This window comes from Vespula pensylvanica, chromosome 5 (genome assembly GCF_014466175.1).
Source record: "Vespula pensylvanica isolate Volc-1 chromosome 5, ASM1446617v1, whole genome shotgun sequence".
In the NCBI taxonomy this organism is placed as follows: domain Eukaryota; kingdom Metazoa; phylum Arthropoda; class Insecta; order Hymenoptera; family Vespidae; genus Vespula; species Vespula pensylvanica.
The window spans coordinates 694,348-710,678 of NC_057689.1; the positions used below are offsets into that span (position 1 = coordinate 694,348).

A 16,331-nucleotide genomic window follows, 5' to 3' on the forward strand; every position below is an offset into this window, starting at 1 on the left:
GTGCGATGCTGTGTCTGTAAACTCGTTTGGAACTGGTTGAAGGATACTGGGCATAAGAACGATACAGCGTTCTATATTCTAACTAGCATTCTAACTGGAGAGTTCGTCGACAGGAACTTTACTTTATTCCATGGAATCGTTTGAAATGGAATCGTAGCGAGGGAAACGTAAAGCGGCAGGAAATTGTAAAAATGTTGGGCGTTTGATCAACGTTTAGATCGAAATCTTGATCGTAGTCTCGATCGTCTCTCGTTCGGCTTTTGTAATGTTTGTCGATCGACATTCCAGGGTGCACCGTGTGTAATACGTAAACATCGAGGAGCGGGCCCGACAGGACGGTGCCGACGTGAAAGTGGTCGGCTGGAAGTGGCGGAATGCGGAGTGTCGGCCGCCGCACAGCGTGCACGCTGATCAACGCTACTAGCTAATTGGACTACGTATCGTTCGCCTACTCCTCCGCTTTTATTGTACTTCTGTATGTATTATATACGAACCAGAAAGAAGGATAATGGCGTAAGACTCTTTACTTTTCGTTCATCGTACCATTACTCTCATTAACCGTATCCTACTATTACGTACTCGCGATCGCAATTCAAGCAAACGATAGATACTCGAAACTATCGATCGATCGATCGATCGATCGATCGAACGAACGATCGATCGACAGAATACATGAATTTCGCAAGAATAGAAAGAAATTTACGGAAGAAGAACGACGAATCGGATCGTGTTTATCTGGGCCATTAAAGAAAGCGTTACGAGGTCGAAAATTTTCTGCCGTCGAGAAGATAAAAAGAAACGGAGCTGCGAGAGGGGGAATCGTGCAAACGATACGCGTCGTATAATCCTCGTTCGGATAGGTGCGTGGGATCGACATATTCTAGATTTATATTTCTGAGATTCGTCGAAGAGGGAAGAGGTGCGAAAGGGGAAAAGATTTTTCCCAGAGAGACCGGAGGAAAATAACGCGAAGGATTTTATCCGCGAGTAGAATGGAGACCGACGTTGGTACGTTGCTGGAATTTCACCATAAATGTATTTACATATCCCAAGAGATCGTGCGACTTTTGCGACTCTCCGTGCCTTGATTTACGACGGAGGCGTAGGATATTCTATCGATGCAACTCGCTAAGAGAGACTCGGAATTATGCGCTATCGCCGTCGATTCCTTCGAAAAATAATTCTTCCCTCGAAGTCTCTTGCAATTTTGTCGAACGACGACGAGCCAATGTATTTCTTGTTTCTTTTTATTTTTTTCTTCGATCGTTCGTCGATACCTACATTGTCCCTCCACCTATACTCATTTCTATATACGATTCCGACCAAAACACGTCCGAGCTTTATCGTGGTCCTTCGTTCGAGAGTAAAACGTTAAGAAAAAGGAGGCGATATTTTGTATTCGTGTCAGCTTATATGGAACGTCCCGGATAACGTAACGTGAACGCGCTCGTGCCTTTTCGCTGTCCAATTTCTTGCGTGAACATGACGAATGTGAAAGCGACCTTGAATCGCGGATCATCTGCCCGCATCGATAAATATTTGGGTGAAAGATACTTTCGATGTGGATTCGATGACACGAATCTATAGGGCCACGGAGACTACGACAACGACGAGATTCACTCTACTCCGCACGATTGCGATCGATTGGATTTAATTACCGTCTTTGATTCGTGATTAACGGGATCGCGGTGGATCAGAGCCGCTAATTATTCGTCTTTTGTGTTTCTTGCAAAAGTCGTGCCGAAGATGTAGAACGAAGATAATCGCGAGATTACGTGTTCTCGATCTGTTAGACGTGTTGCGTGTTCTACACATATTACATATATAATTGATCTAATCCTCGATGATGGAGGACGTATAAATCGATTCTTGCAAAATAGAACGAGTAATATGCGTTATATCTTGTTTGCAATAAATATTTCCCGCCTTTTGAAAAGTCTCTTGCAAAATAGGTATATCGAGAGAGAGAGAGAGAGAGAGAGAGAGAGAGAGAGAGACAGACCTTACGATGTTCTTCTCTTCTCTCGAGTTGTCTTTTTCTCCCTAGTTTACGATTACGCCATTGGCTTAGGTGTCTGTTTATAACATGGTTGAGAAGGCAAGAAGAGGAAGGGGGAATCGACGAGGTGAGAATACGATAATCTCCTTCGTTCGCTCGCGATGTCACGACGCGTATGGATGTGCCGTGAGCCATTACGACACCCACGAAGCTGCCAAGACAAAGGAGGAGGAACCAAAGAAGAGGGGAGAAAGAGGAGGAGAAGGAGGAGGTAAAGGAGGCGAAGACCGGTAGGAGCGACTCGTCGGAATCCAGCTGGATCATCGATCACAAATCATAGCTCGCGTTCTACCTGTCGACGAGTCACGACGCGTGATCTTTTCTCTCTTACTTTCTTTGCTCGTTAACGCGATCAAGAAAAATATTTTCGCACGTTCTGACGAAAAGGAAAGAATCTCAGCCTGAGAAAATTTTTCTCTCCCCCCTCTCTTTTTCTCTCTCTCTCTCTCTCTCTCTCTCTCTCTCTCTATTTTCTAAGTGTCAAAGATGCGTCGAAAAAGTTGCTGAGAAACTAAACCATCGAATAACGGATACGCTTTGCTCAAAAGAAAGGCAAGAATCTAACAAGCACTTTGATCGCACGACAAATCTCGTGATATATAAGTGTGAATTAAGACAAAAGAAAACAGTGCTTAACGATCTCTGTCAGAGATGAATTATCGTTTCTTGATCTTTTAATTGTAAGAAGCGTTTGTTCCTTCATGTTGTACTACCGCTTCTCGTAGAGAAGGTCTACGATCTTTGTGATACACGCTTTTACAACGATTAATCATTGTGTGTCAGCTGGAGCATAAATAATAGCGTTGCTACATTGACGAGTTTAGAGGATGCGGTGCGGCTTTGTGCGTTCTCAATGATCAACCGATACATGCTTTGGTCGTTATTGTTTCGTGCTACCGTTCGTGGGTTCAGATTTATTTGTTATTTTTTCTTTTTACATGTCTTCTTCTACTTGTCATCGAGTTTCTTCTCGTGAAAAATAAATCCTGTATAAAAGCCGACTAAGAGCATCGACATCCGTATGTATTTACGCGTCGACTACCATCGGTGCGCACGTACGTATAAGAAAAATAAAATAATTGATCGTAACAAGAGTCGTGTGTGGAAGCAAACTCGCACCGAGTGACTTTACATCAATATTTTTCAAACTCTAAGGTCCAGCATGTTGTATTCAATACGGACGTCGTTCTCGCAGTGAAATTTGATTACGAATTTATCATTTACTTGATCGACAGACGTTATTTAATCTCGATAGGTTATTAAGATTTACATCGAAAGCCGACACTCGCGTCGTTTATCTTTCGCTCGGAAAAATCCGAGTCCGACCACGCAAAAGTTGTTCGCGTCACTGTTGAATAATCGTACGTGCAATACGGTCGTAGTCTTTCGCTTAAAACACCACGGTGCAGCTGGCCTTTTATGAGCAGCCACAAAACTCTGACGCGTGATCGTTCTACGACCATCATTATGCGGTTAACGAAGCTATAAATAGGAATTATAAACTATTTTCAGTACGGCAACAGCAATGAACTTTGCGTTGAACGTACCCACGACCAACGGATTTATTTCATTTTGCAGGAGTCGAGTCAGTGCAGACGTCGAGAGGAAGGAAGAAAAATGTCGCGATGTCGGTGATGACAGAAGAGAGAAGAATCGTGCGTTGCAAAGACGACGGTAGGTCGTTCTAAAAGAGCATGCCGCGGTGGTTACTCGCCCTGGACGAACCAGCATCCAACCCATGCGGTAGCATTGTTATCGGCCACGAACCATCGGGGTACGATCTCCCGACTTTCACGAAATACTCTTCTAGAGGATTCAACTTGTGGAGGACGTAATGGCGACCTTGCGTAAATTACGCGGCACCGCTCGAAAGCTGACGTAACGAGCTTCGCAAAATTCACCGCTAAATGTTTCAAGGACGTACGCGAAGATTATCAATTTCTCATAAGGAGCGGTATTAAGCGGCCAAGAGGTTTCCCATTCCAGAGATACGATCTATTAGATTTTTTCATCGCTCAAAGTAAATCTAATGAGAGTCTTCTTTAAAGATTACCGATAACCTTTTGAAAAGCAATTCTGTGAGACGATTCCCACAGTGCATACATACATACATACTTTCTTTCTGTCTTTACGTCCTTTATCTCGTTTTCCTCGCGTTAACCGACTGGAATTAATAATTAATCCGTCTTGTAACGAGCCGTTTGAGTCTCAGGTTAAACTGTTGGACCGTATCAGGGGATGCTCGAACGCGAGAAAGTCCGTACCGGTGCCGCAATCGCAACGGCCTTGACAGTTTCAACTGGGAACCGGATCAGTCCAGACGGCGTCGTTTCATCCCTGCAATTACCGAACGATCGGTACGCCTGTAACCCCGATAGCATTTATTCCGTGCCTAGAAACGATCTGCACGAAGTGGAATGGTGAGAATATATTTTATTTTATTTCTACTTATCTTATCGGAAGGAACGTAAAAAGAGAACGGAACGAAAGTCTCGATCGTTTCGGATCACACGATAAAGTTCCACGCGAATTCCCTATTAAAAAACTTTTACATTCCTTTTTAGGGTAGAACCTGATGCGGTGGATGCTGAAGTATCGAGATTAGTAGCCGGATCGTCGACGACGACGACGACGACGACGACGACGCGAAATAATCCAAGACGATGTTGCAGAACTTCGACCAGTTCGGGCTACTCGAGCCACTCGCCGCCTTTATCGGCAGGTTCCTATTCCTGTTACGCGTCGGCTGTACCTGGCCAGAGTATTTTTCGGTCAACGGCTCCGCAAACCATGAAAGATCAATTCGGGGGAGGTCTCGCAGTGATACACGAAGGCGAAGCAATTCCACGTCCCATATGGCCGTCGGTCTTCACCAGTGTTCCACAAGAATTCTATATCCGCGATGACGGCAAAACCGAATACGATAGTTAGTAGCTGTATTGGTTTAATGTGTGTCAATGTCAGCATAGATATTATCGATTCGATGTTTTATAAATTACTTATTGTTTCATAGGAATGTATACGTGTTGCGGATGCGGTTGTACGTATACTTATTCGTCCTACGATTGGAATTACGGCCGACCGACGGCAACGTCAGCGCGCGAGATTCTTCTAGAATTATCGAGGACGTTGAACTCCGTTATAGAAGGTGAGACGACGATGACACCCGAAGAGATTTTACACAATATCTCGAAAACCGTGGCTCAGGGGATAAATCTGAAGAAAAGTAGTATTTACGAGTACGTACGTCAAAATCCAGCATGGTTGAATGACGGAAAGAACACGTCGTCGATTTTGAGCAGTAAAACTTCGTCACAGTCGACCGGAAAGGATTCGTCGTCGCTTCAAAGTCGTACGAAAAACTCGTCTTCCTCGTCGTCGACGAGGGTAAATCCGGTGAATTCGAAAGTTTACGGTAGCACCCGTAGATTTCATAATTCGGCTTGGTCAACGCCTAGATGTACCTGCGATTCATCTAATAGAAACGTCGAATCGTCGACATGCGAAAAGACTAGGCCGGGATTGGAAAAGAAGACGTCTTCCAGTACGGAGATTCATTGTCAAAAACCATTGGATTTGTGTACCTGTAAATGCTTTAAAGAATCGACTCAGCAATCTAGAAGGAAACAAAGTACTTGCACCAGTGTTCACATCGGAGATAGTGAGAAACAGGCGATCGTTGAACTAGACGGTTTGAATCAAAATCGAAATGGTCTTGTTTCTGGTGAACCAGAATACACGATGGTGAGTTCGTATTGGTTTGATAGCAAGGTTAATGAACTTAAAGTTGCTAATCTTTCCGACGTTCCGATAACTTTTTTAACGAACGAGTTTTCGTATTTTTATACGTCCAGTTTTTTCTTTGCAATTACTTTCTCGTAGCAAACTCAGAAGTCGTAGGTTTAACAGGAACGCGTTTCTATCGAAACGGAATCGATGTCAAAGTCAGTTACTTGCTCGATATCCGGTTATAGCGATTTGTTTTTTTTTTGCGTAAGAACTATCGCGTACATTGTCGATGTAACCAACGCGTAAAGAGCGATGTTTCAGCAGTTGGAGTGCAGCGACGGTGGTTCCTCGAACGAAGGGATGGTTGTGCCGTCGACGAAAGGTGCCTGGAATCACCACAACACGAGAGGATTCATCGGTGATTTGGATTTCACGTTGGACGTCACGCGTGCCGAACGTTTAGGTCGAGCGATCGCGAAAGCGAAAAGGAATCGGCAATGGTGCAGAGCTCTGACCACTTTATTCGGACTAGTCTTCTTTGTTTTAAGCGTTGTCGTCGTTTCGTTGTCGGTGACCAGGGGCCGAAAAGTTTTCGGTAGCATGTGAAAAAGCTCTTTTTTAAGGAACGAAAGCGTCTTGCGACTGATACTCTTTGCTAAGTACGTATTTCTCAGTACCTTATACCAATTAAGTAAAAATCCGCAGGGTTCAGAAAGGGTCCTGCAAGCAATATATGGCTGTGACCATGTCCTTGTATATCTTATGTTTTAAATGATGTGTGTACTCCGAAAGCAATCGCATTAAATAAAGAGGAGACGATAAGGTATAATTCTATCCTCTGGCGAGCGGAACGACTACGATACGTTCTGTTATCGTATAGTATAATCTTTAATGGTCTGATAAAGTTAAAAAGAGTCTCACGTACCATCTCTCCTTTCCTCTTTCTTTCTCTCTCTCTCTCTCTTTCTCTCTCTCTCCTACGTTACAAATATATTTCACGTACCCCTTCTCTCGCCCACGCTCATAAATATACTCTGGCAAACGGATCGAAACTTCGTTAGAATCGACACGAGGGGAGGATCTCACGTCTCGTTTCTTCTGCGCTCGAGAGAAATTCTCAGCGTAAGTAGAGGCTCGTTGAAGTATAAGAAGGAAATAGAGTTAGAAGAGGAAGTATACGGAGAAAGTATAAGGGGAAGTATAAAGAGGAAAAAGGAAGAAGAAAATAGGAGGAAGCCGAAGAAGAGGAAGAAACATAAGGGCCGCGTTACCGAAGCGTTACCGAAGCGTTACCGAAGCTTAACTTGTCGCGGAAATCGAGGCTCAAATTGAAATAGATCGATCAGTAAATAGATCGAGCCTTCGGAAAGCACGACGGGACACGGAGGAGCCGTGTATTTGCGTCTTGTAAGTCGAGCGTCGGTGATCGAGCCTTCTGGCAAAGCTCGTCGTGACACCGTTTCGGTGGACTGCTCAAGTCGGGCCGTTGCCCGGGCGCGTTTCGTTGCGTTTCATTCCGTTGCGTTTCGTTGCGTTTCGTTGCTTCGCGCTGGACGAGGAAAATCGAATTTCTACCTTCTTCATTTTGCTTTCACGACTCCAGTCGTCTTCGAATGCAGTGATCAACGTTATCTTGTCAGTGTGCTCTTGCTTGCACTCTTTATCTTTTCTTTCTGGCAAGTACTCATCATCTATAGCTCTCTCTCTCTCTCTCTCTCTCTCTCTCTCTCGCTCTCTCGCACACGTACACCCTCTTTCGTGAATTATATCGGAAGAACGATAACTCACGTGCGGCAGACAATATCGCAAAGCTTACGTAAGGTAAAAGGGAAGGGATGGGATGTCTTCACGTGACGTTGTCGATTCTGGACGCTGTGAAACGTTCTTAAGATATCGTGCGCTTTTAGGATCATCGTCTCGAGGAATAACAGTTCGAACGCTCGCGTTTCGAGATTTATGAGAGTATCGAAAGAAGAATCAGCCGTGTAGGATGAAGAAGGGGCCGTTGACTTGGGACGTAAAATAGCTTTCTTCAATCTGACGTAGATTAAACTCGTAGGTCCAAACGTGATAATACGGAAAACACGTTTCTCCTCGATCGTATGTGTAGAAACGATCGATCAAATTTAGAGAGAAAATAAGAAAAGTATCAGGGTAAAGTGTAATAGCAAAGAAACATGTACGATCGTGATTAAATGTCTTTATTTAGAAGACTCTTGCGGGGGGTATGCAAAATAAGTTCAGGCATACATAGCAGGTACATAAAGAGAATGTTTTGTGTAATATGAATAATGACCGACAATTGCCATGTGTCTCATTTATCTCGCACTTATACTAATGACGACTACATTCGCGCTTGCTTACGTCTATTTCCGCGTACACAAGACGAATTGGTCGAGTCAGCCGGCGAAAGGTCGACCAGACTTTTCCTTTTTGCGTGCAACCAGCGAGATACATCAAAAAGTAAAAATAATTCTTCTCGGGAAAAACGATCGCGGATCGACCGAATTAGTCCTTTTCCTTTTTTAAAATAACACGAAGAATTTTCTTTCTATCGCGTTATAAATTATTCATTAGATATAGATTTGCAATAAAAGGTGTCATTAACGTTCGTCGAAGAATTTGAGATCCTGTTCGATCTTACATATCTCTAATTCCTCCTACGCTCGATCTTAGTAAACAGGAAAATAGGTGATTAAAAATAGAGGTGTCTCCTTGCCTTCCTTCGCATGAATTATTTGTTGTTGATTTCGTTTTAACGGTGTCGTATAATTCGCGTCGAACGTTTTGCGGGACGTGGGCAATGCTTTCGTAGATTGATTAACTAACAGATACTAATCTCATATATTAAACGTAATTTCAGATGTAGATCAGCATGGCGATTAACATAAAATTTACAAAATTCGATAACACACCATGGGGCTTTCGACTAGCGGGTGGCAGCGATTTTCCACAACCATTGACGGTCATCAAAGTACGTATTTTATAATCGACGATAACAAATTTGTCGAGTAAAACGATCTCCCGTTTAAACACGATCGAGCGGCTTTGGCATTTAACTTATTATTCGAGCTAAAAGTGTCACCCAAAAGTGGTGCCAAGTTTGAGTAGGGTTTACACCGATCCTGACGTTAATTAGAGTTCAATGGACGATCGCGAACATATACGATCCGTATATTTCTATCCGTAACATTTACGTCAATTAATCGAATTTAAGACTCTCGGATACGATAAATTTTGGCCGTTGCATTTGCAGGTTAACGAAGGAAGTCTTGCAGAATGTATGGGTATAAAAGTGGGAGATGTCGTGGTAAGATTAAACGATCAACCGATCAGCGGTTTGACGCATGGACAAGCACACGAGGCTCTCAAACTGGCAGGCAACAATTTCGTTCTTGGTGTACAAAGGTAAGTATCCTCGCGAGACTTTATCTATACGTTCGACGTCGACACGAGTCCTCTCGATACAACTTGACAATCACATTTTTTACTTCTGTCACCTCGAACCCATAATCAAGAACTGTCTTCTCCGTCGATGAAATAACAACAACTTAGTTATGGTATACATATGCATACTAAAGAATATCTTACGGATAGCAACCTAGCAGCCACGAGTCTGGAAAAACGAGTCAAAGTGCACGCTCGCTTGTCACTCTCTCTGGCTTTATATATAATCCAACGTAGCCAGAATATCCCGGTGCGTACAAGAGTCTACGTGTGGCAATGTATTGCAACCACTTATAAATAGGTGACCCAGAATGAAATCTGTTTATCATTGGTCGCTGGTAATTTTATTACTGGCTTTTCATACCGCACTCGCGTCACCCCTCCTTCTCTACCAATTCTTCATTACCCTTTGGTTCGCGCTCGAGAACACACGAGAACGAATAAACAAAGTTTAATATCGGCTAACTGCGCTAAAGTCGTATTTTAAGAGCTAGCCGTAAGTCGAAAGTATGGGATTTTAATAAGCCGAAAGACGATATCATTTCTGTTCGTTTTTTTCGTTGTAGGGAGGAAGAAGCTCGTAAGGCTCTCGAGGCTATACCCGACGAGAACATCGTCCCGTATAATATTTCGGTGAGTTCACTCGTCGTAAAAAAGAAAAAAGAGAAAAGAAGAAAATAGAGAAAAATCGATCGGATCCATCGATCCGACGAAACGAGTCGAAGCGTTAAATTCTTCTGTCGTAGCTCGCAGATTTGCCGCCGGTTTTCCCGGAGAAAATTCTGTCGGAAGAGACGGTTTTGGAGAAGCACGAGATAGCGATAGAACGTTTACCGACCCCGGACAAGGTTGAGGAATTGCCGGACAAGCCGAAGGACGCCAACAGCGAGATTATACCGAATCAGAATCTCACCGACGAGGAGATCGCTCAATTGATTCTTGAGGAGGAAGAGTTGCTTCCCGATAAGGGAGTATTAGGGTAAAGCGTGTGATATTGCTTGAGAGATTCGGAAAAAAGATTCGTTTATAGGAAAGATCGATTTGAATGAATCAACAGGGTGAACTTCAAGAAGCTCAAGCCTCGCGCGACAGTGTTGAAAGGTTCGAAGGTTTTGGAGGAGCTTCAACACATCGCCACAGCTCCGCCACCGGACGTAGAGGAACGTCATCACATTTCGACCTTCCTGAAGAAGCCGGATCGACCGGTACCAAAGGCTAAACCTCGCGAACCATCGGAAGGAGAGCCGTACAAAGTAGTGATAAAGAAGCAGTCGAAGAAGAGCGTGATAGCACGCTTGGTGGAGAAGGGTCTGATACCACCTGGAAGCCTCGACACACCTGAACCAACGTCCGAGGTAAAGATGTACGCCCCTGAGGAGTCTAACGAAGAGTCTAACGAAATTGGGACGGCCGTCCACGAGGACGAGATCGATCTCCCTAAACTTCTACCACGTTCGATCCGATCTAACGACTTCCCAGACCGTACTCTCGATCTCGTTTCCATTAAAACCTCGACTACTAATCCGAATCCTCCTACGTGTCTTCCTTCCTTAACCCGTCGATCGACGATCAAGCCGAAGCGTCTCTACACGAGAGCTCGTTACTTCGAGAGATCTCTCCTCGGATATCGTAAGGATTCCGACAGAATCACCCTCGCCTATCTTCTCGAACTTATTCTGGGAAAATCTTCTCCCAATGGGACGTTCGGACGGATAAGAAGGAGGGGCCGTTACGTCGAGACCTATCTCGAACGAGAGGACACCTGGTTGAAATCGATGTTCAAGGTTTTCTTTGCTAAGAAAAACGATCTTACGAAGGGAAGAAGGTTCAGCAAGCCTCGATACGCCGAGCGACTCCTGACGAATTCTCTTCGAGGAGAATTCGTCGAGAGAAGGAAGACCGCGAGAACGCAGAAACGACGTCTCTGTCCTAGAGCTCGATATTTCGAGCGCGTCCTTGCGAAAGACGTTCGACGATTTATCGAACTCATCAAGGAAATTTCCGTTCGCGTAGATTTAGGAAAATTCTGTATTGGCGGTACCGGGAAAGAGATTAGACAGGGTGCTAGACGACGCTCGAGTTTGATGAGGGTCAAGGGTCGTTACTTGGAGCGTTGTTTAGCTCGGCAAGACTCCTCCGCGATAGTTTCGACGCTTTCTTCGACGCTGACGGGTCTTATCGAATCAACGAAACGTCGATCGTCGGAAGTTGGCGACGATGTCCCGGCTAAAGCTCGTTCGAGAAGATGCTCGTACGATCGCGCCCACTACGGTGAACGTGCGATCGTACGTAATCTCGAGATTCTCGGCAACCTGGCCGAGAAGATGACCTCGAAGATACTCGGTTGGCGCGAAGGTCGGCCAACGAACGACGACCTTGAAACATCTCTCTCGAATTCGATCTCCTACGAGGAGGAAGGAGGAGGATTTTCCAAGTTCTTACGGTCCACCGGCGAGTTCGTCTCGGCCGAGGTGTTTCATCGTGGTGGCAGGAGACTCTCGAGATCGTCCAAGGTCGTCAAGGTCGACTCCCCCATGGAATCCAACGGCTGGCTCGGTTCGCTCGGTCGACTCTGTGGCCTTGACAATGGCGCTCGTTTCTCCGATGACAGCTTGAAGACGTGCGACGAAAAGATCGTTCGTGAAGCCGATTACGAAGCTCGAAGGTTGTCCTTCGTGCCTACCGTCCTTTACAAGGGTCTAACCAATCATATAGACGTCGATTTCACCAGACTCGTAGCTTACACTTTCGTTCCCTGTGCGTCCGTCGTTTTGTTGTACATGTACAAGTAAATCCTTTCGAAAAATCAATTAGATCTCGTCCCGTACGCTTTCTATTTTCGTTTTCAATGCAATCGAATTTCTTTGATCTTGCTCTAGGTAGTATCGTTTTCGTTTCGGTCGTAACAACGTTCTAACTAAGAGATATTAATAGGTTTTTAATTGGGAATCGTTTTTTAAAGCGAAGCGTAAAATCGGAATGTTGTATGTTTTAAATCGAAAATAAATTTGCGATATTCGCGTTTCGTAGATCATGTTTCGAGTCGCACAGGCTCGTTTTAGAATTCCCGTAAATGCATTTTAATCGACACGTTTGCATTTCGCTTTTCGAGGATCGATTTAAATTAGGATTTAAGAGTATATTTCGTTCTCTCGGGATGAATGAAACGAAACAAAAAGTGATCGTAAAAGTAAAGGTACGAGTGTAAAACAGTAGTACGTATCGATGTATCTTGAAACGTGCGTTTCTGTTTCCCTTAACCCAATAATGAAATATATCAATTTCAAATAAATCGTCAACCCAGTTTAATAATCGTCATGTTTGCATGTCTATGCGTTCCCCTCGTCGATGTTACTAAAAATACATACACACGTATACAACGACACAAATAGATCGAACATTGCACAGACCTCACACAAAAACGCACATTTCCAGATGTAATCCGATTAGCATTCGATCGTTCGAATTAGATCGAATGCTAATTGCCAACTGGGTCAATTAATAAATGAGATTGTGAGTCGTGTCGTAACCGTGTTCTTTATTTATTAATCAAAGATATAAATTGGATAGAGTGTGTTTGCAAGAGGTAGAACAAAGGAGGATCGTTCAAACAATTGTATTTTTTATTAGCATATTTTTAGAAATGGGAAATAACAATTCGATCGTTCCTAGATCTGTTTACTTTGGTAAAGATAAATGGCATCTTCTCTTCGACCTCTTGCACAAGTTCTATTTGTTATTGCACGCTACGAGATAAGAGCACTCTTCGGAATTGGAAAATAGAAATTCTTCTATTCAGGCAACGACACCAGCAGCGACTCCAGATCTAACTGGAAGATCGAGCGGAGCCAAGACACCAGATTCGCGTCCGGAATCGGAGTTGGAAGTGGTCGAGAGAACGCAGGACGTGATCACTGAGAAGATCGAGGAAGTTACTATCGAGGGAAAGGATCCGAACGTTCGTCTGGAGGATCTTCAACAACCGGTTGAGAGGAAAACTGTCGAGGTTGAAGTAGAGAAGACAGAAAAGGAGGAGGAACAAAGGGAGGAGAGAAAAGAGGAGGAGAAGGAGAAGGAGAAGGAGCAGGAGAAGGAGAAAGAGAAAGAGGAGGATAGGAGGGAGGAACCAATTCTCGCCGGTATCGAGAGACAGATGGCTGAAGTGGCGAGCAAGGTCGATCGGGAGAAGATCAAGGAGCTCGTGAGGACGGAGATCAACCTCGAAAAACAACTGGAGAACGTGCAGAGTCAGTTGCTCGCCCTGAAGCAATTGCCGAGCGAGATCGAGAATCACCTTAGGGTCGTGTCGGAGCAACTGAGGGTGATCATGGAGCTGAGCGGGGTTCAAAACGGTGGCAGCACCGCCGGCAGCCGTCGTGGATCAGGTGAAAATCAGCCTTGATCGATTTTCCTCACTTTCCAAGCCGATGAACGAGATTTCTGAACGCTAGCCAAGCGACCAACACGAGTCGAATACGCCTACGCGCGATTCGCGAAGACGACTTTCATTGCCAAATCGTCCAAGCTCGTTCTGGATCGTGATTAAAAGATCTTGAGCGGTAAACTTGTCGGTAAACGGGATCGTCGTTGGTAGGAAGTGGGTTGAAACCGAGACGATCGATCCATCATGAGTTTTGCTTATAAGCATCTTGCTGTTTATAAGTCGTATTAAATGGAATTTCGTGGTACACGCGCTCGATCCTTCTCAAAGACTATTTTCATCTTGTTTATTTATGAGGCTGTTATAATATAAATATATTCAAGCTTCTCGCTTTTCTTTTTTTTTTCCTTTTTTTTTTTATACTTTCGAATCTTTGAGAAGGCGCTCAGTTTGTCATTGAAATCTCCAGGGATATATCACTCGCTCTCTATTATTGACGGACCTGTGTATTTTCAGAAGAGGAAACTGCAAAGCAGTGTCCTCGAGAAAGTAAAGAAGAATTACCGGTAGTGGAAGATACCAAAGTAGAGGATGACGTGGAAACGCGATCCGAACGACCATCGACCGCCATGTCGCAAGAACCACCGCAGATAATAGAAACAACGGACGACGAAGAACTAGAAACCGAAACGAGAGAATTGGATGGTACGATCTCCATAAGAAGCAGCGACGACGAAGGTGGTAGGGTCAAGAAATTCGTTGTTTCGTACGAGACCAAAGTTATGAGATCGAGAACCGCGAGTCCAACTCCTTCCTATGGTAAATATCTATCATTACATGACACCTAATCGTTTTCTCAATATTGTACATCTAGTAACTAGTATTATTATCTATTATCAACAAAACGTCCGATTACGTGAAAGAACGTGGAGATAGTTATTATACCTTCTTATGCACCATTGTAGGTAGTTTCGAACCAGATCCAAACCTATCGCCAAAAGATCAAGTTATTCAGGAGTTGCAGGTATACGAATGAGGGATATGCGGAATTTCACTGGAATGTTTTTGATCATTTTTTTTTTGTGTTTAAACGTTGGAGAATATATACAATCTTTTTTCCATGCATTTTATACTACGTTCATCATTCGAACGTTCCAGTAATAACGTTTGAAAGTGATACCTTGTTGTCGAACTGTATCCCTTCGTATCGTACTTAACGTTTCCAATCGAATTTAAGTCTCCTTCAGTTTAATAATCTAAGATAGATCGTAATATCGTATTTCCCATGTCGCACGTGCAACCTTGGAACGTCTTCGAAATATTGTATTTCGCCGTCTTCATTCTTCTTTTTTTGTGTCCACGTACGTGTAAAAGAATTTGTTCTAATTCATTTTCTAATTCACTCGTTACATTTTTAGTACAGGAAAGGGAGAAAACATTCGCAAGATCTTTGGCCCCAGGCTAAACAGTTGGAGCTCACGTTTGGTCGTAGATGGAGATGTCCAAACGACTTCTTCAACGACGAGATGATAGCCGAAGTATTATCCTCTCAAGCGGAAGTCATTCGCGGGAAAGCGCTTGGGTAATGGAGGTCGCTAATTACCGACTAATTACACATTTTTACGCGAAGCTTTCAATTAATTCGAAACGTTTCCATTTTACGTGCAGGGTAAACTTTAAGAAATACGAAAAGACAAATCTACCAAACTACGATCATCTGATGAACTCGAGTGTCTATAAGATGATTCATAAGATGGAACGCGAGCCGAAGAAAGGTATACCCGCGAGGCCTCCCAAAGTAAACGCCGCCGAGGACATAATCGAGAGAGTAGTAAGTTTTTAACGTAAGTTCGAAACGTGAGAGCCTGTGAAGACCAACGATATTTAACGAAAGGCAATCGGGTTTCTTGCAGTGCACGTACATACGCCAGCTTTCTTTAATCTCTCTTTCAGAAATAACTGGCATTCAGCCTTGCCGATGACAGAAGTACTCGAAGTATTAGTCACTAATGGAAGAGACGTCAAGTTGAATGAGATCATCGAACGCCGTGTCGACGATCGAAATAAAAGAAAACAGTCAACGTCGCAAGAGGAATCAAAGAAAGAATTTCGAAAGGTGTTCGCGTTGAGATATTCGAAAATGTTTTTTTAACGTTGATTTCATGAGAAGCACGTCATCAATATCGTCCAATAATCGAAGGTTAATTTATCTGATGATTTTACATAAATACGTATAAGTATTTGATCGTAGGCACGAGATCAAATGCGATCGAGTGTAAGAGCACGTGTGTTGTACACACATCCCTTATATAAACCCATGCATATTTCGGCATATTTTTTGCTCTCGTAGATTCGATTAAGAATTAAGTGTATAACGTTAATAAAAAAAAAATTCACTTTGTACACGTTATTACGTTATCCATTTTAGGGACAGCTCGTTGTCCAACGATAAAAGGAAATCCATCGGTAAGTAAGCAACCGAGTTCTCGTTAATTATGTTAATAGTTTTTCTTGGTATGTAAAACGAATCGTACGACGATTCGTGGAAGCGATTACAAACTTGAACTTGGTATCGCCGTATTAGTCGAAAGTCTTTCTTAATTACTTCATTTCCATTTAAACTCATTAACAACGTCGGTGAATCAAAGCGACCTTATTTCGCGTTTTACTTGCAATCGCTCCGATATTTAACGAATAATTAATCTTATCAACTCG

General features: G+C 43.5%; 2 protein-coding genes across 14 annotated transcripts; both read left to right on the plus strand.

Annotated features, from left to right (window-relative positions):
* Positions 1–2,509: 2,509 nt before the first annotated feature.
* Positions 2,510–6,622, plus strand: LOC122629208. 5 transcript variants are annotated; one of them, XM_043812358.1, is made up of 6 exons: positions 2,510–3,114; positions 3,638–3,833; positions 4,272–4,479; positions 4,624–4,985; positions 5,073–5,803; positions 6,110–6,622. In XM_043812358.1, the coding sequence occupies exons 3-6, from the start codon at positions 4,298–4,300 to the stop codon at positions 6,392–6,394; spliced, it is 1,560 nt and encodes a 519-aa protein (XP_043668293.1). In that variant the 5' UTR covers positions 2,510–3,114; positions 3,638–3,833; positions 4,272–4,297; the 3' UTR covers positions 6,395–6,622. The 5 variants fall into 5 exon arrangements, with proteins under 5 accessions (XP_043668293.1, XP_043668297.1, XP_043668296.1 ...); XM_043812359.1 differs by lacking the exon at positions 2,510–3,114 and adding an exon at positions 3,173–3,570; XM_043812362.1 differs by lacking the exon at positions 2,510–3,114 and having other exon boundaries at positions 3,166–3,833; positions 6,097–6,363.
* LOC122629206 (calponin homology domain-containing protein DDB_G0272472-like) lies at positions 6,331–16,019 on the plus strand. 9 transcript variants are annotated; one of them, XM_043812357.1, is made up of 12 exons: positions 7,202–7,464; positions 8,652–8,762; positions 9,045–9,196; positions 9,802–9,868; positions 9,982–10,214; positions 10,293–10,590; positions 13,035–13,620; positions 14,133–14,435; positions 14,582–14,640; positions 15,035–15,198; positions 15,285–15,447; positions 15,570–16,019. In XM_043812357.1, exons 2-12 carry the CDS (start codon positions 8,664–8,666, stop codon positions 15,573–15,575), a joined length of 2,130 nt encoding a protein of 709 aa, XP_043668292.1. In that variant the 5' UTR covers positions 7,202–7,464; positions 8,652–8,663; the 3' UTR covers positions 15,576–16,019. The 9 variants fall into 9 exon arrangements, 8 of the variants coding, with proteins under 8 accessions (XP_043668287.1, XP_043668285.1, XP_043668289.1 ...); XM_043812356.1 differs by lacking the exon at positions 15,570–16,019 and having other exon boundaries at positions 15,285–15,460; XR_006327202.1 differs by lacking the exons at positions 14,582–14,640; positions 15,570–16,019 and having other exon boundaries at positions 15,285–15,460.
* The last annotated feature ends 312 nt before the right edge of the window (positions 16,020–16,331 follow it).

Coding starts and splice junctions, on each gene's coding strand:
- LOC122629208 (XM_043812358.1), top strand. CDS start 4,298: ATGCTCGAACGCGAGAAAGTCCGTACCGGTGCCGCAATCGCAACGGCC. Junction 4,986..5,072: donor CGGCAAAACCGAATACGATA/GTTAGTAGCTGT, acceptor ATTGTTTCATAG/GAATGTATACGTGTTGCGGA. Junction 5,804..6,109: donor GTGAACCAGAATACACGATG/GTGAGTTCGTAT, acceptor GCGATGTTTCAG/CAGTTGGAGTGCAGCGACGG.
- LOC122629206 (XM_043812352.1), top strand. CDS start 8,664: ATGGCGATTAACATAAAATTTACAAAATTCGATAACACACCATGGGGC. Junction 9,197..9,801: donor TTCGTTCTTGGTGTACAAAG/GTAAGTATCCTC, acceptor TTTTCGTTGTAG/GGAGGAAGAAGCTCGTAAGG. Junction 10,215..10,292: donor CCCGATAAGGGAGTATTAGG/GTAAAGCGTGTG, acceptor ATGAATCAACAG/GGTGAACTTCAAGAAGCTCA.